Source organism: Mus caroli, chromosome 11, assembly GCF_900094665.2.
Source record: "Mus caroli chromosome 11, CAROLI_EIJ_v1.1, whole genome shotgun sequence".
Lineage (NCBI taxonomy): Eukaryota > Metazoa > Chordata > Mammalia > Rodentia > Muridae > Mus > Mus caroli.
The window spans coordinates 97,157,933-97,182,832 of record NC_034580.1 but is presented as its reverse complement, the minus strand read 5'-3'; the positions used below and the strand labels follow the sequence as shown (position 1 = coordinate 97,182,832).

At 46.3% G+C, this 24,900-nt stretch overlaps 3 protein-coding genes across 5 annotated transcripts; 2 read left to right on the top strand and 1 right to left on the bottom strand.

The window, feature by feature from the left end:
- On the top strand, positions 1 to 14,338 carry Becn1 (beclin 1). Of its 2 annotated transcripts, XM_021176242.2 has the most exons (12): positions 1 to 155; positions 431 to 559; positions 3,460 to 3,527; positions 6,216 to 6,274; positions 6,901 to 6,991; positions 7,095 to 7,231; positions 7,362 to 7,556; positions 8,385 to 8,531; positions 11,059 to 11,208; positions 12,097 to 12,157; positions 12,671 to 12,813; positions 13,619 to 14,338. In XM_021176242.2, the coding sequence occupies exons 2-12, from the start codon at positions 433 to 435 to the stop codon at positions 13,785 to 13,787; spliced, it is 1,347 nt and encodes a 448-aa protein (XP_021031901.1). In that variant the 5' UTR covers positions 1 to 155; positions 431 to 432; the 3' UTR covers positions 13,788 to 14,338. The 2 variants fall into 2 exon arrangements, with proteins under 2 accessions (XP_021031901.1, XP_029339279.1); XM_029483419.1 differs by lacking the exons at positions 1 to 155; positions 431 to 559; positions 3,460 to 3,527; ... (1 more) ...; positions 6,901 to 6,991; positions 7,095 to 7,231 and having other exon boundaries at positions 7,472 to 7,560; positions 13,619 to 14,335.
- Positions 13,899 to 23,441, bottom strand: Cntd1 (cyclin N-terminal domain containing 1). 2 transcript variants are annotated; one of them, XM_021176243.2, is made up of 7 exons: positions 22,995 to 23,441; positions 19,141 to 19,216; positions 18,717 to 18,888; positions 17,680 to 17,842; positions 16,791 to 16,935; positions 15,638 to 15,734; positions 13,899 to 15,173 (listed from the first exon to the last, which is right to left on the bottom strand). In XM_021176243.2, exons 1-7 carry the CDS (start codon positions 23,161 to 23,163, stop codon positions 15,000 to 15,002), a joined length of 996 nt encoding a protein of 331 aa, XP_021031902.1. In that variant the 5' UTR covers positions 23,164 to 23,441; the 3' UTR covers positions 13,899 to 14,999. The 2 variants fall into 2 exon arrangements, with proteins under 2 accessions (XP_021031902.1, XP_021031903.1); XM_021176244.2 differs by having other exon boundaries at positions 14,348 to 15,173; positions 17,680 to 17,806.
- Positions 23,442 to 23,506: 65 nt separating this feature from the next.
- LOC110305370 (cytochrome c oxidase assembly factor 3 homolog, mitochondrial) lies at positions 23,507 to 24,839 on the top strand. The gene is made up of 2 exons (XM_021177317.2): positions 23,507 to 23,762; positions 24,024 to 24,839. Exons 1-2 carry the CDS (start codon positions 23,549 to 23,551, stop codon positions 24,134 to 24,136), a joined length of 327 nt encoding a protein of 108 aa, XP_021032976.1. The 5' UTR covers positions 23,507 to 23,548; the 3' UTR covers positions 24,137 to 24,839.
- The last annotated feature ends 61 nt before the right edge of the window (positions 24,840 to 24,900 follow it).

The following is a 24,900-nucleotide window of genomic DNA, read 5'->3' as shown; positions in this document are numbered from 1 at the left end:
ACTTCTGGTCTTGGGCGGAAGTCTTCAGCTAGCCGACCGGGAAGTAGCTGAAGACCGGGCGATGGGAACTCTGGAGGTCTCGCTCCGGGGCGGACCCGAGGCCACCGTGCCCCCGCGGTAGAACGAGCCTGGGTGGCGGGCTCCGGGGTCTTGAGGTGAGGAGCGTCGGGGCCTGAAGTGAGACCTTAGAAAGAAGCCTAGAGTCCCTGGCGGCCACTCTGGTGTCCCGTTTCCCCGCCCGGGAGTCCAGCCTGCCTTAGCTGGGCTCTGCCCCGGAAGCGGGTCCTCTTGGTGTCATCCCACTCCCAGAGGGAACGGCGCGGACCGGGATTTTCCTCTTCACCTCCATCTCCAAGGCAGCGGGTAGCCTCGGGCCGGAGGTTCAAAGGCGCCGATTCTTCTTAACGTCGTCTTTTCTCCGCTGTCGCAGGCATGGAGGGGTCTAAGGCGTCCAGCAGCACCATGCAGGTGAGCTTCGTGTGCCAGCGCTGTAGCCAGCCTCTGAAACTGGACACGAGCTTCAAGATCCTGGACCGGGTCACCATCCAGGAACTCACAGGTCAGCAGGATCCGAGGAAGGGGGTGGTCAAGAAGGTGGGAAGTGGGCAACTTTAGGGACATTTAGGTGGTGGTCTCTGGCTTTCGGTTTCCTCGTCAGGAATTGAGTTCTGACAGTGTCTCCAGAGTGAAGGAGTATTCACACATAACAGAATTTCTTGAGGATTTACCAGTGTGTCAGGTGTCCTGTAACAGTCCCCGTGGAAACCAGGCTTGGTGGCTCACATCTATAACTGCAGCAACTCAGGAGGCTGAAGCCGGAGCTGCCTCAAGTTCCAGGCCAGCCTGCGCTATTGAATGAGACCCTGTTTCCAAAAATAAAAAGAACAAGAGAAGTGCCATGGTGCATCCTCTTACAGGTGCCGAGTTGAGGTTTAGAGACATCAGTGAGTATACTTACCTGAGGTCCAGTGAAGTGTAGGAGAGTCTTGAAGCCTGAAGAAGTGAGAGAGGTGACTAGCGAGTTTAAACACGTTCATGGGCCTGGCATTAGCATGTAAACCTTGGCTTTGTTGTATATAGCTCCCTAGACCTTGATTCATTTTTATTCATTATTAGTATTTATTAGTTATGTGTATAGGAGTTTTGCTTACATGTACATCTGTCCACAGCGAGAATGCCTGATGGCCAGAAGAGGGCGTCAGATCCCTGAACTGGAGTTAACAGGTGGTTGTGAGCCACCGTGTGAGGGCTAGGACTCGAACCTAGGTCCTTTGCAGGAGCAACAGGTGCTCTAAGCTGTTGAGTGATCTGTCCAGCTCTTTATTTTTCTTCTCCTTTAAAAAAAAAAAACATTTATTTTCATTGTTCTTGCTGTTGGTATAGACAGAGTCTCACTCTAGCCCTTATCTGGCTAGATTGTCCTGCCTCTGCCTTCAGAGTCCTGGGCTTAAAGGTGTGCGCCACCACACCTGGCTTATTTTTCATTTTTAAAGTTTAATGTTGTGTGTTGAAAGTTTTCATCTCCCAAGTGTTGGAATAAAGGAGGTCTGTGTGCTACCATGCCCGGCTTTACACATTTCTAAACTTATGTTCATACATTTTAAAAACTTGATACATTTAGGGGGTGCCACTTGATGTTTGAATACACATGTAATGATGTTCAAATCAGGGTTGGCACATTTGTCTCTTCTAACATTTTGTTTGTTTGTTTCCTTGTGGTTGAAACATTTTTTTTTTTTTTTTTTTTTTTTTGGTTTTTCGAGACAGGGTTTCTCTGTGTAGCCCTGGCTGTCCTGGCACTCACTTTGTAGACCAGGCTGGCCTCGAACTCAGAAATCCGCCTGCCTCTGCCTCCCGAGTGCTGGGATTAAAGGCGTGCGCCACCACGCCCGGCTGGTTGAAACATTTTTAATTGTCTCTGCTGGCTTTTGGGGACTGTGCAGTCCACTATTGGTACCCATAGTCAGCACCGTCCAGTAGAGCAGAACTTTTCTCCTGTCTAACCAGTCTGTTGGGTGTAACCATCATATTGTTCTCAGTTTAAATGAGATGCACCACACCTGAGTGAGACCGGTCAGTGCTTGCTTTACTGGGCCTGGATAATCTCACTTAATGTATGTCCTTCGGTCTTAAATGACAGGAGTTCATGCTTTTAAAACAAAAGGCTGAATAGATTGTCATTGAATGAATATTAGCTGTGTCTTTGTTGGTGATGTTTTGTTTTTGAGGTAGTCTTATATAACAGAGGCTTGTTTTAAACACATGCTTGAATTTCCTCAGACTCAGCCCGGCAGTGGTGGCGCACGCCTTTAATCCCAGAACTTGGGAGGCAGAGGCAGGTAGCTTTCTGAATTTGAGGCCAGTGAGTCTATAGAGTGAGTTCCAGGACAGCAAGGGCTACATAGAAAAACCCCGTCTTGAAACAACAACAACAACAAAACAAAACAAAAAAGATTTTCCTCAGATTCTGAAGCACTGGGATTATAGCCACGTACCACTGTACCTGGCTCTCCTCTGTCCTCTTCCCATGCCAGGGTTTGGTATAAGGGCCTTGCTCGGGCTAGACAAGCATTCTGTCACTCAGCCACATCCCCAGCCCTACATCCTTGATACATGAGTACAATCACATTACATACAGCTTCCCAGAAAATTCTTTTATTCCTTCCCAGTTATTCCCAGGGGAAAGGGATGCTAACTTTTGTGATGGAAAAACTTAAGATATAGGGCTGCAGAGAGGGTTCACTGGTTAGGAACATTTAGTGCTCTTCCAGAGGGACCTGAGTTTAACTCCCAGTGGGCAGGCACACTGCCTGTAACTCCAGGTCCAGGTGACCCAACGTCTTCTTCCTGTCCACATGTGGACAACCCACACCCCAAAATTATGTGACATATACACATATATTTTTTTAAAAAGTTCTAAAAACTTTTGAAAGGTTTTAAGTATATAATGAATCCCTGTGTGCCCACCACCTAGTTTCAACAATTGCCAACACATGTTCAATTGCCAACACACCTGGTCTGAAGACCCATTCCTTGCTCTCATCTCTGAAATACCTTTGAAGTAAATGCCTAGCGCATGAAAACTAACTATTTCTATATGACTCTTAAAGTCATGGTGCTTTTAGGATTTTAACATTCTACTAACAGGAAAAGGGGGAAGAAAACAGATTTTTGTTTGTGTAAAGAATTTTAAAAGGGAGATGGGGCGGGAATGGTGGCACAAATTGTTAATCTCAGTGCTCAGGAGACAGACAAGTGTATCTCTGGGAGTTCGAGGCCCGTCTAGTCTATCTAATGAATTCTAAGCTAGCCAGGGCTACACAGTGAGAACAGAGAGGGAGGAGAATTGCGGTAGGGTTGGGGCTGGTAATGAGGTGAATTCTGACTCTTCCCCATGCCTTGCTAAGTCTTCCTGCTTTGCTAAGACTGTTTCTGACTCAGGATTTTCCTTGCCCTTAGCTCCATTACTTACCACAGCCCAGGCGAAACCAGGAGAGACCCAGGAGGAAGAGGCTAACCCAGGAGAGGTAAAAGAAGTGCCCTCTCCCATCCTCCTCCTCATACCTAAACGGGAGGCTTGTTATGCAAACACCAGCCCACAGCCTGGAGCTCTGCAGGGTTGGGGGCCTCCAGGCTCTGGGGTTCATACTAAAGAGTGGTTTATAAGAGAGATTCTAGCCAGACACGATGTTGCCCACCTGTAATCCTAGCCACAGGAGGCAGAGGCCCTGAAGATGACAGATGTGAGGCTAGCCTGGGCTACATGGTGAGTTCCAGACCAGCCTGAGATACATATATGAAAAAAACAAAAACAAAAACAGGACTAGGGTGGTAGATCAGTTAGTGGAGTGTTTGCATCACATTAAACTGGGTGTGGAGGCAGGAGATCATCTGTTTGATGTTAACCTGCTCTACATGAGACCCGACCTCCAAAGGCAAACAGCAAACAGGAGAAACTAAGTTAAGGGCTGGGGTATTAGCTCAGGGGTGGTGCTTTCCCAGCTGATGCAAGCTCCTAGATTCAATCCCCAGGACCCCAGAAAAAGAAAGTTGTTCACGGAGTCCACTGCAGATCATTGGGAGGTACCCAAGTGTCCCCCAAGGAACAGGATTACTGAGGAAAGCATCAATCAAGAAGTGGGGTGATAAGGCCATCGAGACAGCTCAGTTCTGACCACCCTCACCCATAAGTAGATAAATATTTTAGAAGTGTGTTTCAAGATGTGATTATAGACCAGCATAGTGGCTCAATGCCTAAAATTCTAGGTACTTGGAAGGCTGAAGCAGAAAGATTGCTGTAAGTTTCCAGCCAGCCTGGGCTCAGAGCCTAACGATCTGAGTTCAAACCCTGGAAGCCACACAATGGAAAGACAGCCGACTCCTACAAGTTGTCCTTTGCACTTCGGCATGTGCATGCACCCACACATAAATAAATGAAACTTAAAAAATAAATGACTAAGGTCAGAGATGGGATGACCTATGTGTTTAGGTTACTCCGGGGAATTCTCAGTAAGATCTTTTATTCTCTAGAGTTACTGTCTCTCTCCATTCACAAATATCTTGTTTGGACAATGGGTTGAATATTTATTGTAGACATGAAAGATCTGCAGTGTTAGAATATATCATTTTTAAATTCTAGTGCTGTCAGTGATGAAGCTGGGGTGGGAGGTGTAGTTGAGAGGTAGAGTCCTTGCCTTGCAAGGGCAAGGTCTGGGTTCAGCCTCTCAGATTGCCCAGTGATGATGGTGGTACTGATAATAATAGGGATGTTTTCATTATCAAAGATAGATGTTGTAGCTTGATTTTCTTTTGTGGGGAGCAGGTCATTGTCAAGTAGAAGTTACTGACTCGGGAGAGGATCCCAAGGGACCCTAGTACAAAATAGAGAAAATGGATGGGTGGAAAGGGAAAGAAGCCTAGGAGGGAGACATGGTCACACACCAGTGGCACAGCATCCCGAGGAAAGCGCTGGCCTCACCCCTGAGATTTACCTTGCCTGAGTAACACGGGAGGATTTATCCGAGTGACTGCTCTCACTGGGAAAAGTGAACCTTAAGTGGGTTGGGGGCTGTTAATTCTAGCCTCATGCTCTTCGGGCAGTCTAGCGTGCGAGGCCAGAGAAAACCTGCAAAGAAGCAAAAGAGGCAGGCAGCTGAAGCCAGTGTGTTCAAAATGTTGAACATAAAAGAAAGGTTCTAGAACTGTTGATGATAGGCAGTTCTGGTACTGACAGGCCCACCGATTTCTTTAAAGAGCATTAAATTTTTTTTTCCCTAAAGATACGTAAGTGGTCTACTTTATGCTATGGCAAGTTGCACTGTGGTCTGTTCTGCCTTTTTCCTTGTACCGTGATTTAGGGTGTTTGCTTCCCTAACTGGTGTTTAGAAAATGCAAATTGAACCAACTACGAATAAAGTCTGGTATCCTTAGGAAATGCTGTTCCCCATTAAATAAAGTAGTCATCAGATAGTACTAGGGAGTTGTCTGTGCTGTGAGTCCTCTCTTAGGTCATATGTACACAGACTGTGTCTAGGTTTCCACCTTACTTTTTGAGACAGCGTCTAACTTGGACCTGATCCTGCAGCTTGCAGATTAGGCTGGCTGCCCAAACAGGGAGGCTCATTAGGTCCTCCTGTTTGGCCATGAAAGGAGCACACCCTGGTCACTCCTTGTTCTTTGTTTAGTTTGCTTTGATTTTGTTTTGTGGGGGAATTCATTGTTGTTATTGTTTTGTTGTTGAGACAGGGTCTGTGTATAACCCTGCTTCTTGTACTATGTAGACCGGATGGGTGTGTAAAAAAATCTTCCAAGATCTACCTGTCTCTGCCTCCCATTTGTTTGTTTGTTGAACCATGGGCATCTGAACTCAGGTCCTGTTCCTTGAGTAGAAACAATATTATCTACTTAGCCATCTCCCAGCCCAGATAACTACCCACTTCTTAAGTTGCTCTTGTTTAGCCAGGCAGTGGTGGTGCCTGGCTGGTCTTTAATCCCAGCACTTGGGAGGCAGAGGCAGGCGGATTTCTGAGTTCAAGGCCAGCCTGATCTACATTGTGACTTCCAGGACAGCCAGGGCTACACAGAGAAACCCTGTCTCTTGTTTTATCAAGTTTTGTGGTTATCAATCTAGGCTAAAGCCAAATAGTTCTCAGGATTTGGGGGAAATAGGCTCCACTCTGAGCTGCCAGAATTCTAAAGTCTCATTTCTTTCTCAGGAGCCATTTATTGAAACTCGCCAGGATGGTGTCTCTCGAAGATTCATCCCCCCAGCCAGGTGCTTACTATTCTTCAGTTCCCTGTTTCTTGCCAAAGGAATTTTAATTAGGACCTAGGACTAGGTGATGAATTCTCATCTAGCCTTTTGGCTCTTTTTAGGAAAGCTGTGTTTCCTTATACCTGACCCATTCTTTTCAGCATTAATTTTTTTTTCTCTGTAGTCCTTTACACACTGAGAAGGATTAGTGCCTGTAATGTTGAAGCACTGAGGGCTGCAGAGGGAGTCATTGAGATGGGTTCTTGAGAAGTTTTCAGTAACACTTGTTAGATATTTAGGTCCTTGGTTCTCGTTGATGTAGCAGGTAAAAGGTGCTGTCAAAGGAATGTAGTATTAAAAATGATCTTTCTTGATTCTCCTTCCTTTTTGCTGTAGATCTACATATCCATTTTTGATGCCCCCTCTCCCTCTTAGTCTATCCAGGCTAACCTGGTGCTGAGTAGTGAAGACCAGCATGGCATTCCTTTGGGAGAGAGGGACCCTTGGGAGGCCCACAAGGGCTAGGAATGGGTGCGCACTTGAGGCCCCCCAGCTGGTGCTTGAGAGTCTCTGCCACTGGCAGCACAGTAGGTGGAGGAGGTCTCTCTGCTCCCTCATGTGGTCCATGGGTGGGGGGCTGTCTGCAGGATGATGTCTACAGAAAGTGCTAATAGCTTCACTCTGATCGGGGAGGCATCTGATGGCGGCACCATGGAGAACCTCAGCCGGAGACTCAAGGCAAGTTGGTCTAATTTCACTGTCAAGAATTGTGTAGTTGTTACAGGGGTGGCTCGGCAGGTAGCCAAGGAGAGGCCCTATCCTGACTGTCTCGTGCTTCCAGGTCACTGGAGACCTGTTTGACATCATGTCGGGCCAGACCGATGTGGATCACCCGCTGTGTGAGGAATGCACAGACACTCTTTTAGACCAGCTGGACACTCAGCTTAATGTCACTGAGAATGAATGTCAGAACTACAAGTGAGTAGCTCCAGGGTCTGGGCTTGGCGGACTGCTTGGCCCACAGAACTTAAGAGCTCTGCTCCCCTGAGGCTCGTGGAACAACAGGTACCCTCTAGTCAGTAGACTGTGTGTGTTTGTGCCTTGGCAGACGCTGTTTGGAGATCCTGGAGCAGATGAATGAGGATGACAGTGAGCAGCTGCAGAGGGAGCTGAAGGAGCTGGCCTTAGAGGAGGAGAGGCTGATCCAGGAGCTGGAAGATGTGGAAAAGAACCGCAAGGTGGTGGCAGAGAACCTGGAGAAGGTCCAGGCTGAGGCGGAGAGATTGGACCAGGAGGAAGCTCAGTGGGTGCTTGCCCTGCTCTTCTGCCTTCTGCCTTTAGCATGGGGGAGGCAGTGGGGACCAGCTTAGGTTTGACTGGGTCGGCCGTCAGGCAGTAGTATAATGTCTGCTCCAAAGCTGCATGCTGTTTCTGGGCCTGTTTCAGAAGCGGGCCGGGGGGCCGGGGTGGGGGCAATGGAGGAAGGCTTACCATGAGAGGTGAAGCAAGGATGTTAGTTGGGGGGAGTGATGGCACCAGGGCTCTGAAAACACACTTGCCTGGGTCAGATAGGTGGCTCAGTGGGTTAAAGGACTTTACGTCAAGCCTGATGACTTCAAGATCAATCCCTGAGACTTACAGGGCAGGAAAGACCCAACTCCGCCTATACACAAATAAATAAATGCAATGAGAGACCCACTATTGGTTTTTCAAGATGGGGTTTCTCTGTGTAGCCCTGGCTGTCTTGGAACTCACTCTGTAGACCAAGGTTAGTTTAGAACTCAGGGATCTGCCTGCCTCTGTCTCCTGAGTGCTGGGATTAAAGGCACACCACCACGCCTGGCTGAGAGACTCACTCTTGTTTCACATCTGAAAAAAAAATACAGAATTTTTTTTTGTCATAGTTCACAAGGGTCCTTTCTTCTATAGTTTAAAATATAAGCATCTGGAATTTGAGACATTTTTTATACTTTGTACTCAGAACAGTCCTCTGAGAGGAATCAATGGCAAATGTAGAGAGTTGTGTAATTAGATGTAACTATATCACTAGAGTCAATCCTTAGGAAGAATGAGGAGAGAGGTGCTGCAGCCTCCACAGTCAGCCCTTCCTGGTCCCCTTGGCTGCTCCCAGGTACCAGCGGGAGTATAGTGAGTTTAAAAGGCAGCAGCTGGAGTTGGATGACGAACTCAAGAGTGTGGAGAACCAGGTGCGCTACGCCCAGATCCAGCTGGACAAGCTCAAGAAGACCAATGTCTTCAATGCCACCTTCCACATCTGGTAAGGAGGGCAGGGGTGTGTGTGCATGTGGGCAGTCTGGATCTGAGCTGTGTTAGCCACACAGCTCTGCATAGAAGAGGCACTGTAGGTCCCCTTTACCTATGCTAGGTTACAGCAGGTTCCTGTCATTCCTATTGATAGGGTAGGTGTAATGTGAGCTGTGTGATGTGAGCTGTGTGTGTGCATGTCTGCAATCAGAGTGTGCATGCACACACAAGTGGGATTCTAGAGTTTAGTGTTTGTAGCTGCCCATGAAACCCTGGTCCCTGGTGCTGCTTTTAAATTATTTTATGGGGGCTGGAGAGATGGCTCAGTGGTTGGGAGCTCCGATTGTTCTTCCAGAGGTCCTGAGTTCAGATTCCGGCAACTGCATGGTGGCCCACAACCATCTGTAATTGGATCTGATGCCCTCTTCTGGTGTGTCTGAAGACAGCTACAGTGTACTCATAAACACAAAATAAATAAATCAATCTTCAAATTATTTTATTAGCCGGGCCAAATTATCCACTGTGTTTACAGAGAAAGGCAGAAAAGGTTAGGGGGGAAAAAGATTAAAAACTTGAGATTTCCCACTTTCACCCAAGCCTAGCCTCAATCCCTCTCCTTTTCTTCAGACAAATATACCTAAGCTCCCCTTGGCATTTTAAATGAATGCCTCAAACCACCCAAGGTATCATCTTTTCCATCTGCTTCAATGCCAAAGTGGAAGCCTGAGAGTCGCTGAATTCTCTCATGCTCCTCCCCTGACAGACAGACAGAGAAATATCAAAGTCACCAAGCCCCACTGAGTCTGCCTCCTGCCTCCTCTCTTTTAGATTCACGTGTGTGTTTGTCTTCATGTATGAACATGCACCACATGCATGCATAGTGCCCACAGAGGCCAGATGAGGGAGTCAGACCCCTGGCAGTAACGAAGTTGTGAGTTGCATTATGGGTGTTGGGAATCAAAGTGGGATCCTCTGGAAGAGCAGACAGTGATCCTAACAGCTGAGCCGCCTCTCCAGCCTGGTGCTGATTTATTAGCCCCAGGCTCGTTCGTGTATTTATTATTGAATTAGTAACTATCGAGTGTTGCTGTGTGGAAGGCACTGTGCTAACCACCAGGAGGGTCAAGCAAACAGTCCAAGTCAGCCTGCCGGTTATTTATGATCTAGAAGGAGTACATACCTAGGCAGGTGTGAGACAGTGTGATAATGAGAGACCCAGGGTGAGAACAGAAGAGAGTTCTTTCCAGTTTGGGGAGATGCATGGAAAATTCCCCCCACAAGGCTGATGTGGCTGAGAGGTGAAGTAGATGTCTACAGAGAAGGAGTTGTTCCTGGCAGAGAACATCGTGTGCACAGAAACAGGAGCAAGGGAGTGGTGAATGTAAGAACTGAAAGGACCTTATTGTGACAGAAACTGAGTCTAAGGGGGCAAGAGGCCGGATATGAAACTGGAGAGTTACCATTATTAAGGCATTTGGAATTGATCCCAACGCAGAGGGAATGATTGAAGCATTTCAGGGAAGTGACATAACTACATTTGCATTTGTGAATGGTAGCTTTACTTACACGGTGAGGTGAGAAAGGACCTGGGAAGGAGGTACGGTGCTGGGAATCTAAACTACAAAAAAATAGCAGGCTGGAGATGGAGGGAAGTAGACAGGGTGCTGTTTTGTTGGGTTTTTTGGTTTTTTTTTTTTTTTTTTTTTTTTTTTTTTTTTTTAGGATTTTATTATTATATCTAAGTTCACTGTAGCTGTCTTCAGACACACAGAAGAGGGTGTCAGATCTCATTATGGATGGTTGTGAGCTACCATGTGGTTGTTGGGATTTGAACTCAGGACCTTCAGAAGAGCAGTCAGTGCTCTTAGCTGCTGAGCCATCTCTGTAGCCCCTTTTGTGGGTTGTTTGTTTGTTTTTTGATTCAGGGTTCCTAAGTAGACCTGGAACTCACTGTGTAGACCAGGCTGACCTGGAACTCACAGATCTGCCTCCCAAGTGCTGGGATTAAAGGCGTGCATTGCTCACCTGGCACAAGTATACAGATTTAAGGCAAGTAGAAAGGTGCTAGAGAAATGGCTCAGTAATGGTTAGGAGTACTCGTTGCTCTTGCAAAGGATTTGTTCAGTTTTAGCACATGGGTGTACACACCATCCATAACCACAGTTCCAGGGGATCCAGTAGGCATGCATGTGTTGGTGGTGCACGTTCATACATGAAGACAAACACTCACACACGTGAGTCTAAAAGAGGAGACAGGAGGCAGACTCAGTGGGGCTTGGTGACTTTGATATTTCTCTGTCTGTCTGTCAGGGGAGGAGCATGAGAGAATTCAGCGACTCTCAGGCTTCCACTTTGGCATTGAAGCAGATGGAAAAGATGATACCTTGGGTAGTTTGGGGCATTCATTTAAAACGCCAAGGGGAGCTTAGGTATATTTGTCTGAAGAAAAGGAGAGGGATTGAGGCTAGGCTTGGGTGAAAGTGGGAAATCTCAAATTTTATAATCTTTTTTCTCCTGACCTTTTCTGTCTTTCTCTGCAGGCACAGCGGACAGTTTGGTACAATCAATAATTTCAGACTGGGTCGCTTGCCCAGCGTTCCTGTGGAGTGGAATGAAATCAACGCTGCCTGGGGCCAGACAGTGCTGCTGCTCCATGCTTTGGCCAATAAGATGGGTCTGAAGTTTCAGAGGTGAGAAAACGCAGCTCTTCCGTAGCACCCTGGGTGAGGTGTGTCTTTAACATAATCTGTCTATTCGCCTGGTACTGCTCCACTGTGGCATGAAGGCTTGCTGCCAGCAGACAGACTGTCGTGGGTGAAGGGCCTATGTGTGGTTTCCCATCTCATAGGGCCCTTGCCTGTGATACCATGCAGCGGTCATCAACGGGCATGACTCTAGCAGAGATCTCCAACAGTCTCCAGAACCTAATATTTCCCCTAAAAACGTTTCAGTTTTTGGTTTTAAAACTACCAGGGTATGATATTGTGGTCTACAAATGTGTGAAGCCTCATTCTCAGCTATCCTGGGACAAAGGCAACCTCCAGGTCGAAAGTTATATGCACAGAAATACTAGCATGGTGTCAAATCCCTGTAATCCTAGTGTTGAAGCTAAGGCAGGAGGATGAAAAGTTCACAGTCAGCTGGCCTGCACAGGGAGACGCTGTCATTCAAAAAATAAAGCAAAAGTAAGCTACAACATATAAACTAATGAGCCCTCCTCTGCTGCTATAGACCAGATGGGATCATTGAAGATGTTAAACATAGACTCTGTAGGAGCTGGGAGTGGGGGAACAGTAAAGTCTCTGGGTAAGATGTAGATGTAGATTGAAAATGAATGGGTTGCAGTCGAGTGGTGGTTGCTCACATCTTTGTCCCAGCACTTGGGAGGCGGAGGCAGATGGATCTCAGAGTTTGAGGCCAGCCTGGTCTACAGAACAAGTTCCAGGACAGCCAGGGCTACACAGAGAAACTCTGTCTCTTAAAAAAAAAAAAAAAAAAAAAAAAGTTACTGGGTTGCAACTTTACAATAATAGCTTTGGGAAGAGTCTTGTATCCATCTCTCTGCATCCCCACTTTAGGTACCGACTTGTTCCCTATGGAAATCATTCCTATCTGGAGTCTCTGACGGACAAATCTAAGGTACTCTAGGAGACCTTGTTGCATTGGTTTACAGAGTTCATGCTTATCCTAACAAAATAGGTTCACTGGCGCCTAGGGATGAGGCTTAGAGATAGAGGACTTGCCTAAAGTACAAAAGGCCTTGTGTCTTTAAAAAGGCATAATTTTTATATCAGCTGACACTTTTCAGTGTCTTTCTCAGACTATCTCATAAGGAGCCAACATCTTGTTCAGACTTAGCTCTTTGGGGTTTACAGAGAAAAAGTGTTTTTTTAATATCCTGTTGAGAGTCTGGCAGATGAGAGGAGAGCGTGAACTCGAGGGTGGGGAATATACGGAAGTTCAGTACATTTCCACTGGTACTGAAGCTGCCAAGAGCTGGTGTTTGCCTGTTGCTTTGGGAGTTGTTGAGGGCTATCAAGTTCATTGGCCAGCTATAATACGTGTTCTGGTGGGCGCAGACAAAGCTTGGGTACCTGGAGGCCAGGAGATAACTGGGGACATGCCCACAGCCAGTTCTTTCTTCTTGGGCAGGAGTTGCCGTTATACTGTTCTGGGGGTTTGCGGTTTTTCTGGGACAACAAGTTTGACCACGCAATGGTAGCTTTTCTGGACTGTGTGCAGCAGTTCAAAGAAGAGGTAGAAAAAGGAGAGACTCGATTTTGTCTTCCGTACAGGTAAGTGTTTGCCCTGTATCCCCCGAGAGCTCAGTAAACATTCAGTAGCAGGGACTAACTGAATGAAAGGGCCAGTGAATGAAACAGACAGTAAAAGTGGCAAAAAAGAACCGACTGCAATCACATGACATTGATGGGCAGGGACTGCAGTGGTATTGCAAGCAGAACAGTGCAGCCCCCTGGACCTGAGTTAAAGAATATTGTCTTAGGTACTGATGGAGATTTCCTTGGCAGAGGGCTCAAGATTGCAGTGTCATTTCAGAAAGGCTTTCCCTGCAGCCTATAGAAATAGACGATGCTTCTCTCAGACAGTGTAGCAGCCTAGCATAGAGACTGACTAGTTCAGAAGCCCTGTGAGATGCGGCTTGCCTATAACCCTAGCACTTGGGCTGAGGCAGGGGAATGTCGGTTTTTAAACATCATTTGTTTTATAGTGAGGAAAGACGGGGAAAGTTAAATTTTCTCACACCCAAATATAAAGTTCTTCTCTTTTCTTCTGCCTTTCTCTCTGCTCTGTGAGTTAGGGGTGCCTAGGCAGACAGTGAAGAGTACTGTAGCCTTCACTCCCTCCTGTGTGGGTGTGTCCTCTCCTGTCCTGTACTCTGCCATGACAATGAGGCTCTTGTGACAGCCTTTGATTTTAGGCTTTCAAGCAAATCCAAAATACACTAGCGGTAGTTCTTTGCCAGGCGTTCTTTATTAGATAAAGTGACGTGAATGGTCTCATGATCAAGTCCCTGCCCATTTGCCTGAACTGACTTAGGGTGGCTCTGTTACTAATGAGCTCTGCTGTGTCTACCTGCAGGATGGACGTGGAGAAAGGCAAGATTGAAGACACTGGAGGCAGTGGCGGCTCCTATTCCATCAAAACCCAGTTTAACTCGGAGGAGCAGTGGACAAAAGCGCTCAAGTTCATGCTGACCAATCTCAAGTGGGGTCTTGCCTGGGTGTCCTCACAGTTCTATAACAAGTGACTTGCTCCTTGGGGGATGTTTGCCTTTAAGGTTTTATACTTTGTTTGGTTTGGAAAGATGCTTTAAATTAAATTTGGGTAATATTAAACCACATGTTTACAATACCAAAATCCACAAAAGCTACTTTATTTTCAAATATGACAGGTAGTTTCCAGAGTACAGCCCGCCATGTATATATAGCAAAGAACCCTGCCATGGTTTTGACTCAGCCCCATGCATCCTTTCCCTCTTTCCTGAAAACAACTAATTTAAATTTGCTTTGTTTTCTTTTTTAAGTTGAATTGACGTTAATGTGTTTTCACTGGATTTTATCTCTCTCAACTTCCTGCACTTAAAATTTGAAACAGCAAAGGTTTGAGATGAGATGCTTGTGGTAATATGGGGAAAGGATACCGGGTCAGGAGTTGCAAGTTTAACTCTGTCCTCACTTCTAGCATTGAATGCCTACTGTGCTATCTCGTGGGACTACAGAATGCTGTTTGATGCTGTGTGTGTGCGACGGGGGAGATTTAATTATTTGTAATAAAGGATTTGGTATGGTCTGTTAATTACCAAGTGGTACGCCTGTATGTTTTTCCTTAAAATTGAGTATGTGGTATTCTGAAAGAATTGAGTTGTAGTCAGTTCAATAGAAATTCTGTTGAAACATGTCTTAGTTTAAAGAGAAAAACAAAAAGAAAAGCAGAATGATGGTATTTAGCCCAGCACTCAGAGGCAGAGGCAAGTGACCCTCTGAATTTCAGCCCAGTCTGGTGTGTATAGTGAGTTGCAAGGCAGCCAGGGCTGAATAGTGAGACCCTGTCTTAAAAAAACAAAACAAACAAACAAAAAAAGCTGTAGCCGAGCAAGGGAAGAAAGGTTACTTCAAAGAGATTCAGTCAAGGTCAACGAAAATGCTTTAAAGTCCCCCAAAATACTTATCTCTATCTGATATTACCTCTTAGATTAACTTAGGAAAAATTAAAAGTATTATCAAACAAAAATGAACCAGTTTCATCATCAACTCAGTCCAATTCTTTGATGTTGTTTTAACCTACCATGACACAACACATTAAGTTTGTCTCCCATAACTATCTCTGATGTAGAAAAAAATAACATGCCTGAACTGGAATACAAAACACTGTTCAAAGTAAATTTGGAATTTTTGTACCCTGAGTATGAAAGTAAACAAGGAAAGAGGTCCAGTGACAAGGCAGTGCAGGTCAGCCACCCTCACGTGTTAGAGGAAGCAGCAGCAGCAGTCCTCAGAGCTCTGGCCGCCTTGTGGGGAACAGGCTGCTGTGGCCCAGGAGTGTTTGCTCCCACGCTGTGAGTCAGGATTGTGTAAGAGAACTCAGCAATGCTTTCCGAGGCAATGCCAGTGATGCTCTGCAAGTGCCCTATAACCTTCAGAAAGACACAGCTTCTATCACTAAATAACCTCAACATTTAGTGCACAAACACTCGTGCGCACACACAAATACTTGCTTGAGATCTTCTCTCAAGCCTCACAAGCTTTTCATATTTCAGAATGTAGAGGGAAAATTAAATCCCGATTCCTGTGTTGATGGCCACGTGTTATTTCCCTGATAGTGCTACCATGTACTCTCTGCTAGTAACTTGCTTCCCCCATAAAGGATAGAACAGGGTCGTAACTATAAATGGAAATGGAACATGGGCCTCTATTTCCAATTTCATAAAATGGAAACATTTGCACCCTACTCTGGTTTTCCAACCCTCCCTCCTTGATTGACCATCCAGTCCTTGGGTCCTGGCACCTCTCTAATGCCCTGTCTCTGTGTTCCTTTAGCTGATGGGGAGGTACTTTCTACTGAATTCTGACCATGCTGGCCCTGCTCAGTGGTGCATACCTGGCTCCAGCATTCATGGTTTTGGATGAAGGCACTCGCCGCAATGATTCCAACTGCCAACAGCATAAAGTCTTCCTTCACAGAGATAAACTTTTCCCTGAATAATTAAAACCATATTAATTTTGGAACGAGTATGAAATGTGATCCTAAACTCTAGGGTTGTAGAACTTCAACTATGAGTTGTTCATGTTAATCATGTACTTTTTTTTTTAAGATTTATTTATTTTATGTATATGAGTACACTGTACCTGTCTTCAGACACACCAAAAGAGGGCATCAGATCCTATTACAGATGGTTGTGAGCCACCATGTGGTTGCTGGGATTTGAACTCGAGACCTCTGGAAGGTAGGCAGTGCTTTTAACCTCTGAGCCACTTCTCCCATCCAGAAATCTACTTTTATCTTTTCTTTAAAGATTTTTATTTATTTTATGTATGTAAATACACCATCACTGTCTTCAGACACACTAGAAGAGGGCATTGGATCTCATTGCAGATGGTTGTGAGTCACCATGTGGTTACTGGGAATCGAACTCAGGACCTCTGGAAGAGCAGTTGGTGCTCTTAACCCCTGAGCCATCTCTCCAGCTCCAATCATGTACTTTTAAACACAGAAAAAAATAAAATGGTCAGGTAATAGCTGATCTGCTGTCCCCATACCCCCCAGCTCACCTGGGATTAAAACTTGTACCTTGTGTCTTCAGTGGCTGATAGGCCTTTTGTTGTTCCATCTGCCTTCCTAACACATGTAATTGTGAGGCTTTGGCCAGTCTGACTTTACAGTAATCAAATACTTTTGACCAACTTGCAACCGTGTGACCGGCTTTTCCCCACTCAGGTGACTATAAAAGCAATCTAGCACTCCCAATTTGTAAGTAGGTGCAAGGGAAGAACTAGAGAAGAATGTTAATTATTTGAACTTATTTACATTTAATAGTAAAAGTTTTCCCGGGCTAACTCATCTGCATCTGAACCACATACTGGAAGTTAATAAAAACCAATTAGCCTGTGCTGGTTTCCAATTTCCTAGTGCTGGGTACTGGATTTTCTAGGCAAGTACTCTACCACTGAGCTCCAAACCCCAAACTCTATTCATATGATCTGTCCCCTACTTTGCATCCCCAGAAGGAGCCTACCCAAGAAAAGTCTCTTACCCCTGCAGCTGACTGGGTGTAGAATTCTCAATTGAAGCTCTCAATAGGCTCTCATAGATGGGTTCATGCAGAAGATAGACCAGGTCGAGGAGGGTCAGACAAGTTGCATGTAGTTGTGTGGCAGGGACCAAACAGCCATTGTACCCTACATGGAGTATGTACATGGAAGGAACATGAGTCTCAGTGTCTGATCAGAATCGTGACATAAAGCGGTTTAGTTGCTAATTCTCTTCCTGATTGTTATGCTCCACAATGAAAGATCTGTTAGCAAGAAGTCAGGGGTTTTTTGTTTGTTTTTGTTTTGTTGTTGTTTTTGTTGAGTCAGTGTCTCACTTTGTAGTCCTTGCTGATCTGTAACTTTGTGTAGACCAGGCTAACCTCAAAATTAGAGATCCACCTGCCTCTGCCTCCCAACTGTTGGGATTAAAGGCATTTGTCTGGCCAGAAGGTTAATTATAAAGGATAGATCTCCATCTGAAATACATACATACATTTACAGTACCATTGTTCTGTCTTATGCTTCTCCATAAACCCTTAGATCCTGTAATAAGAAAATGCCTAATGATTGGGGTGTGGTGATGCACACGTTTAGTCCCAGCACTTGGGAAGCCAGCCTGGTCTACAAATCGAGTTCCAAAACAGCCGGCTGTTACATAGAAGAAAAGGGAAGAGTGTCTAATGAGTCCAAATAGAAAGCAGGTGCTAGGCCTCTGAGCTCTCTCTCCTGACTAGGGCTGGAGGAACACTGTCAGTCATCCAGAAACACAGGCTCCCTTCCCGTTGCTCCTCATTGGTAGCTTGTGTCTCCTGTTCCCCAATTTCTGGGGACATGTGTGCTTTTGCCTGCTATGGAAGTCTGCAACCCACATCTGACACATGTAATAAATACCTAGGACTTCAAGGAGCATCTCCACATACGCCAGAGGAGTGGGCAGATTTATCTGGAAGTTCAGGGACTTCAAAATATCAAGCTCTGACTCCAGCAGTTCTTCTTTGGTGTGTACATAACCCAGAGCCTGGAGGAAATTCAGGACTGTAATGTTGCTGACAATCTGAGCAAAGAGGAGAGCAAAGGCAGAGGAAAGCCGTCAGGACGCAGCCGTCAGGACGCAGGCCGTATGCCCCTCCCTCACAGCAAAGCCTCCAAGCCCACTAAGTTATGCAAACAGGATTACTTGCAATGAAGCCTTGGTCTCCCTTCAAGTCATGGCACGGGCTGGATTCCCTTCCCTTCTGTCTGGTCCTTCCTCCCTGCCCTCCCTAATTTTGTTTTGATTTTCTTTGCAGCCACCAGATCCCTCCTACCAGTTCCAATAATTCATTAACTTCCTTGACTCAGCAAGGCTGATGAGAGTCATCCTTAGCCCTCAATTTACACTATTTTTTTATTTTATTTACTTTCCATTCTGTTTACACCTACACCTTTTCCCACTAGGTAAGGGATCCCTTGAGAGCACAATGTTTCTTACTGTGGTAGCCAGGCCATGGTCTCTACTGAAGCACAGGGCCATAGAAGATACTCAATCAATATTTGTGGAATGAGTGATTTTACTGCACAGGCACTGGATAGTGATGTAGAAACATTTTATCCTTTTTAGGTGTAACCACTGGTCTTTAATGCTGACCGGCATGTTGGTAGTTCAGGTACCTTATGTAAACTGTCCTTAAGTCCAAGGGGAGGAAAGGTGACCTGTATGAATGATGGCACCTGTCCAGCAATTATACTTTGGGAACAGAACTTCAGGCTATTTAATAACGGCCTCCATGTGACTGTGTGTATTCGGGAGGCATGCTCAGGACGCATAATTACACTCTGGAATTTCCACATGAGTAGTATCACCTAGCTTAGCAGTGGGTTTCTCACAGGCACCTTCAATCAGCTGTTTCTCGCTGACGCTTGGGTGCCCACAAGCCCCAGCTCCTTACTTTGTAGTGGAAAGACAGTTTGCTGGCCAGCTGAACACACGACACCAATCGCAGGATGAACTTGTTGACGAGCTGCTCTTTCAGAGCCCTCCAGCTCTGCAGCTCGGTGTCTTTACCTCTCAGCTGGAGTGTGGCTTGCCGACAGATGTCCTCTGCCTGCTTCAGCATGAATCTGTAAGGGGGAAATAAAAAGAAGAGGGTAACTCACAGTGACACAGACTACAGGGACTTTGTGTTGTAGACAAGCCACATTTTATCCTGCTGGGTATCAAATACTGGCGAAGAGAACTATATTTGCAAGTAAAAAGGAGGGTGCAAGCCCAGACAGCCTCCAGGTAAAGGGGCATCTAGTGCTGTGTGATGATCTAGGGACCGCAGCCATTCTGAGGGGCACCAGCACAAAGGCCTCATGCAAGAGCCTTACCTTTCTAGGATTTCTACAGCCTGGTAGCTCACCGATTTCTCCAGACACCATTGTTCAGACAGGAGAAAAACAAACTCTGCCAAAACAGGGAAGAAGAGCTTAATTCACAAGATGCAACCCAAGCCACACCGTGAACTCTTGGCATCGTGTAAAAGCCATGGTGGGGCTGAGAGAGGAGGGTCAAGAGGGGAGAAAGATGAGCCTGGGACAAGCAGAGCCAAGCTCAGCTGCCTTTGCTGCCAATGGGCAGATCAGAGGCATGGAAAGGAGGCTGGCTCTGGGCCAGTGTCAAGGGGTTTGGTGGGCCCTGCCTGCCTTTGAGTCTCGGCTGACAAAAGGTTTGGTCAGTTACAAACATATACCAGCTGGCCTAGTTGGTCTCCACTGCCTGCTGGGATCCCCTAGCTCCAAGAGGATTCTTGGATGGATAAAAACCCTAACCCCTATATTCTGTTTTCAGTGGAATGTTGGCAGGAACAGAAAGGTCCCTCCTGGAGCGTCCATAGTCTTTATGACACTGTTTGTTTAGTAACCACCCTCTGCAGAGCTCCCATTGCTTTACAAACACAATTCACCTTGCAGCTGGTCACCAGCTCTCCACCGCCAGTTTGTTGGGTAAATCTCTAGTATTACTGTGGACTGACTTGTTTTGAAGGAACACCCCCTAACTCAAAGAACATAGCCCAATTTAGAGGGAAAGAATCCTTAGGAGGTGGGGAGTGTAAGATACCTTGGCAAGATTTTATCCTGCTTCTGTTTCCCTTTGAAAGAACAGCCTCAGATAAAATTCTATTTAGCTTGCAATATCATTAGAGGGTGGAAATGAGAGTGAATGTCAGTTCTCAGGAAAGAAAATCGAAGACCTAAGAACCTTTATCATTGATCAGCAAAGAATTACAGAATGTGTGTGTGGGGGATCCTTTACCCAGCCTCTACGTACATAATCATACTGTCATATGTCTTCCGAGAAAAAAAATTGGACTTTCTTAGAAGAAAAACAAATTATTGGACATGCCTATAACTGGCAATGCCTATCATTTCAGCAGGTGGAGCAGGTTCAAGGACATTCTCACAGGTAACTGAAGGTCAGCTTGGGCTGCATGAGATCTAGTCTCAAAAAAAAAAAAAAGTCTACAAAAAACCTAAAACCAAGCTATCACAAGACACTTTAGCATACACTTAACACAAGTCACAAATAGTTTTATACACAAAGCCCTCTTACAAAGCCAACAGCCCTGGCCGATAATTTCTATCAAGGAAGAGAATTAAGCACAACTCTGTGTTCATGGGCCAGACCTTTAACCTTTAACCTTCTATTTGCTGGTCCTTAGGCTTTATTTCCTAGTCCAGGGATGTTCCCAGATCCTTGATTTTGTTCTGGATTTGTTAAGACTTACTCGGTTTTTAGTTTCTCGAGGAACCTGAACTTGGTTTAGGCAGAAGGGACCCTGCTCTCAGCTTCTCTGCTACTACATGCTCTACTGTGTACAAAAGTGGACTACTGCTTACAAGATCTTTCAGCCTCTGAGACACAGCTCCCCTCTCCACCTCATCACTGCTGAATTTAACACTTGCTGTCGCACCTGCTCCTTCTACTACTTCACCCCTCTCCCTGGCATTCCCACAGTTTGCCTTCCACTGCTCCCAGTTTGCTAAGACAATTACATCAAAAGCCAGAGACTATTCCAGACTGATTTAAAAAAACAAAACAAAACATGGGCCTCTTCCAAGGTATCACTTGTGTGGATACCCTGAAAGCATCCGAAACTGCTGACCACTGTCCGTCCAGAACTCTCCTGTTGGCTTCAAAATTATCTCCCCAACATTGGTGGTGGGGTTTTATTATTTTACTTTTTAAAATATTTTTTTTTAATTTTGTGAGTGTGGAGGTAGGGAGTGGGTGCACATTCGTAGCAATTTTCGGTAGCTGTTGAAGCCCCTGGAGCTGGAGTTAAGAGGCAGTTGTGAGCTGCCTCCTGTGGGTGCAGGGAACTGAACTTGGGTCCCCTGGAAGAGCAGCACAAGCTCTCAACTACTGAGCTTTTTCTCCAGGCTCTTAGTGTGTGTAGAGAGAGAGAGAGAGAGAGAGAGAATACACTACATTCTTGCAAAGAGCACGTTGGGTTCCCTGGAAGTAGAGTTACAGGTGGTTGTGAGCCTGCCTGTGTGAATGCTGGAAACTAAACCTGGGTCCTCTGTAAAAGTAGCGAGTGCAGTGCGTTTGCGTGCCGAGCATCCGAGCATCCGTCCTGTCCTGGGTCACTGCCGTGAGTCGCTGCATTGATTCTTCCTCTGCCTCTTCCTCGTTCCAGTTCCCTGAGCACTAAATGTTTCCCAAGAAATTGTCAATGACCTGCTTCTCTTCCCTCCTCCTGGACGTATCATGGGGATGATTTAAAAACCTTTCTTTCTAGTTCTAAAACAGTCTGCTATTAACCTTCTTCTGTATGTTCTTCACAGATCTTAAACTTAGTAGATCCAAATCAAAACAACTGCCCCCAAACAAACATCACATTTCCTTATTTTGGCACTGTGTGTATGTGCTGCTCCAAATGGCACCACGAGGCTGCCAGTCTCTGAGGCTCAGCCCTTTGACAGTCATCTTTCCCATCTTCATCTCTTAAACGAAAAACTCAGGTTTTTAGATTTTGCCTCTGAGCTGTTTTAAATCCACTCTTGCCTTCCTCTCTGTCATCGCTCTGACTACATACAGGTTCCCCTAGCTCACCTCCCAACTCAACTCCAGCCTTTAGACCACAGACCAAATCATTTTTACCAGGGGGGAAATGACAGCCACACTGCCCCCTCATTTACATTTCAGTGTCTTCGCTCAGCAGAGATGGCTCAGCAGTTAAGAGCACTGGCAGCTCTTCCAGAAAACCTGGGTTCAATTCCCAGCACCCCCATCAGGTGGCTCACAACTGCCTATAATTCTCAATTCTTCTTTTTTTCCTGCTAAAACAAGTATAAAGTTCTCTCCCCTGACAAACATTCAGACCTCTGCTTGGAATGTGTCCAAACTACTTTCCTGGTCTTAATTTCTATTGCTTCTCCATATGCTCTGGTCAACCTGGACAACTATATCCTCCACTCCCCACCTCCCTCTTGCTTTCCCAAGTTTTATTCATGGTATCATTCAATCCCTGGACCTCATCTTACTACTCCTTTAAATTCTCATAGTAGCTTGTATTCTCTGTGTCAATCACTCTAACCGTATTTGTATCCACTTGCTCATATGTTAACAATTCCCACCTAAAGACTACATAGTTTGAGAGCAATGGCTAGATTGAAGTTCCCTCTTTCTATACCAGGCAATGTAAATGATAAGCACTCTAAACACGTTTATGGAAAGAAGAATAAAGGGGACTGGTGGTGGAGAGATGGCTCAAGCAGTTAGAAGCACTGGCTACCCTTCTAGAGGACCAGGGTTCAATTCCCAGCACCCATATGGCAGCTCACAGCTGTCTATAACTTCAGTTTCAGGTGATTGGATACCCTCATACAGACATACATTAATTTAAAGGGGGGGGGGCTCCCCATGATGCCGTGTGCTTTTAATCCCAGCATCTGGGAATCAGAACATCTGTCAATTCCAGGCCAGCCTAAGCTACAGAGAGTGTTCCAGGTCATAACTCCACAGTGAGACTTTGTCTTTAAAAATAAAAAAAGGCACGTGGGGGGTGGTGCAGGGAAGGGGGAGTTAAGAAATAAAAATAAGAGTGCTAGCAAGCCTCGTTCATCGCTTATAAGCCCCACGACCTCGTACAAGAGTACTAGCAAAATATTTGAGTGAAAAACAAAGATCAATGCTCCCCTGCCTCCCGTAAACCTGACTCCCCACTCTACATCCACACCCACGATCCGGGTCTCCCTGAAGCTGCCCGTCCGTCCCGCAGCCTCCTTCACAGCTTGCTCGTTCTGCTGGGCCAAGTGAAGCAGGGCGTTTTCGATAGTCTCTGTGGCAACCACTCCGAACTGAAAGTCACCACAGTTCACCAGCCTGGGCCTCAAGGGTCCTTCCATATTCAGAAGTCTTTCGGAGCACTTGGACAGTTTACGGGATCCATAAACTGGCTTCCTTAGCTTATTTCCAGAATCTTCTGCCACACCTTGGATTCTTCCTTCCCCTTTCTATATGTTTGCCCTCGCTTCGAATCTGAGAAAAAACATAATGTCCACCACGGCTTCGAACGGTCAACAGCTTTTCGCGCCCCAACTGCAACAGAGAGCTCAGCCAATCAGAAAGCAGGACGCTTTTCACCTTTCCTGTCCCTCCTCTAGGGCGGAGAGACCCTGCCTCTACCCAGAAAACTCCACGTGGACTACAGCTCCCAGAGTCCCTTGCGGAAGTCAAAGACTACAATTCCCGGCGAGTTCCGGGCTCGACGGCTTAGGGCGGAGCAGCAACATGGCGGCTCCTGGAGCTGGTGACCCTCTGAACGCTAAGAATGGAAATGCTCCATTCGCTCAGCGCATCGACCCGTCGCGGGAGAAATTGACCCCTGCGCAGTTGCAGTTTATGCGGCAGGTGCAACTTGCCCAGTGGCAGAAAACACTGCCACAGCGGCGGACCCGGAACATCATGACCGGCCTGGGCATCGGGGCCCTGGTGTTAGCTATTTGTATCCGTCCTGGCTATACCGCATATGGGGTTAGGGAAAAGGGAACAAGACGTGTAGCTTTTAACGTGCGGGCAAATGAGGTTCATGCCTAATCTTACTGTATCTACGCAGCGTGTATTGGCTTAGTAATAACAATTGGTTAAGGGTTCAAAAGGAGCAAAAGGGTGGCAATCCAAAATCATTAATTTGGGGAAACAGCAAGGGTGGTTAGACGAAAGGAATGCCCGTGTGCTTTGTGGTTTCCTGAACCCACCCCGTCAGATGGTTACACCTTCTACTCTGTGGCCCAGGAGCGTTTCCTTGATGAACTGGAAGATGAAGCCAAAGCTGCCCGAGCCCGTGCTCTTGAGAGAGAGCGAGCGTCAGGACCCTAACAGTACGGACCATCTTCAAACTGCTGGAGCCCCTGTATATGTTGAATGATGCCTGGTGGTCTTACAGCATCACTGGCACACTAACGTCGGACTCTGTGATTGAGCCCAAGAAGCCAGAGACTATGCATTTGGCCGCTGCCGGGGCGGGGAGGAGGGTGGGGGGGATTGTTCACTTCACGTGCAGTTTGTCCAGTTACTCAGCCCTTTTTATTTCCTTGTTTGAGAGGTATGCAACCTTGCCTTTACCCAAACTTTGTGGTTTACCCCTTCACCTCCCAGGGGCCCGACTCTTAAAGGGGGAGGGTGTGGCTTAACTGCAGCGTTGGAACCTTAAAGTGGGAAAGATAGGGTCAAGTTAAAGTAATAAAATGAGTCATGTCTCCCGAAGCCAAGCTAGTGTGTGGGGGCTGAGAGACACATGGCACTTCACGCTGGAAAGCTCCCTGGCACTAGCTGCAGCGGTGGCATTGCCCCAGGGAGCTGTAAATGTTTAACTAGAATTACTTTTTCCGTGAGATCTTTCCACCTGATTTAAGGGAGAGATTACTGGACTGTTGGGAGACTGAACCGGGTCTTAGGGGGAAGAAGAAGGTCACCCTTCTGTTCTCTGCCTTCAAGAACAGACTCTTAATGTCACTGGCCTTTTCCTGTCTCTAGCTTGGTAGGTGAAGGATGAGCAAGGAATAAATTTATTCTTTTAACATTTACTGGTACCTGCCTATACAGGCCTAGGGTGGGGTCTGGAGGGGATCATGGCTCGGCCA

Excerpts from the sequence above, each read along its gene's own strand:
- Becn1 (XM_021176242.2), top strand. The coding sequence starts at position 433 with ATGGAGGGGTCTAAGGCGTCCAGCAGCACCATGCAGGTGAGCTTCGTG. Across the intron at positions 6,992-7,094 it reads ACCTCAGCCGGAGACTCAAG|GTCACTGGAGACCTGTTTGA; the intron begins GCAAGTTGGTCT and ends TCGTGCTTCCAG. Across the intron at positions 12,814-13,618 it reads CGATTTTGTCTTCCGTACAG|GATGGACGTGGAGAAAGGCA; the intron begins GTAAGTGTTTGC and ends GTCTACCTGCAG.
- Cntd1 (XM_021176243.2), bottom strand. The coding sequence starts at position 23,163 with ATGGAAGGACCCTTGAGGCCCAGGCTGGTGAACTGTGGTGACTTTCAG. Across the intron at positions 18,889-19,140 it reads GCTGTAGAAATCCTAGAAAG|ATTCATGCTGAAGCAGGCAG; the intron begins GTAAGGCTCTTG and ends TCCCCCTTACAG. Across the intron at positions 15,174-15,637 it reads ACCATGAATGCTGGAGCCAG|GTTATAGGGCACTTGCAGAG; the intron begins GTATGCACCACT and ends GTCTTTCTGAAG.
- LOC110305370 (XM_021177317.2), top strand. The coding sequence starts at position 23,549 with ATGGCGGCTCCTGGAGCTGGTGACCCTCTGAACGCTAAGAATGGAAAT. Across the intron at positions 23,763-24,023 it reads GGCCCTGGTGTTAGCTATTT|ATGGTTACACCTTCTACTCT; the intron begins GTATCCGTCCTG and ends CCACCCCGTCAG.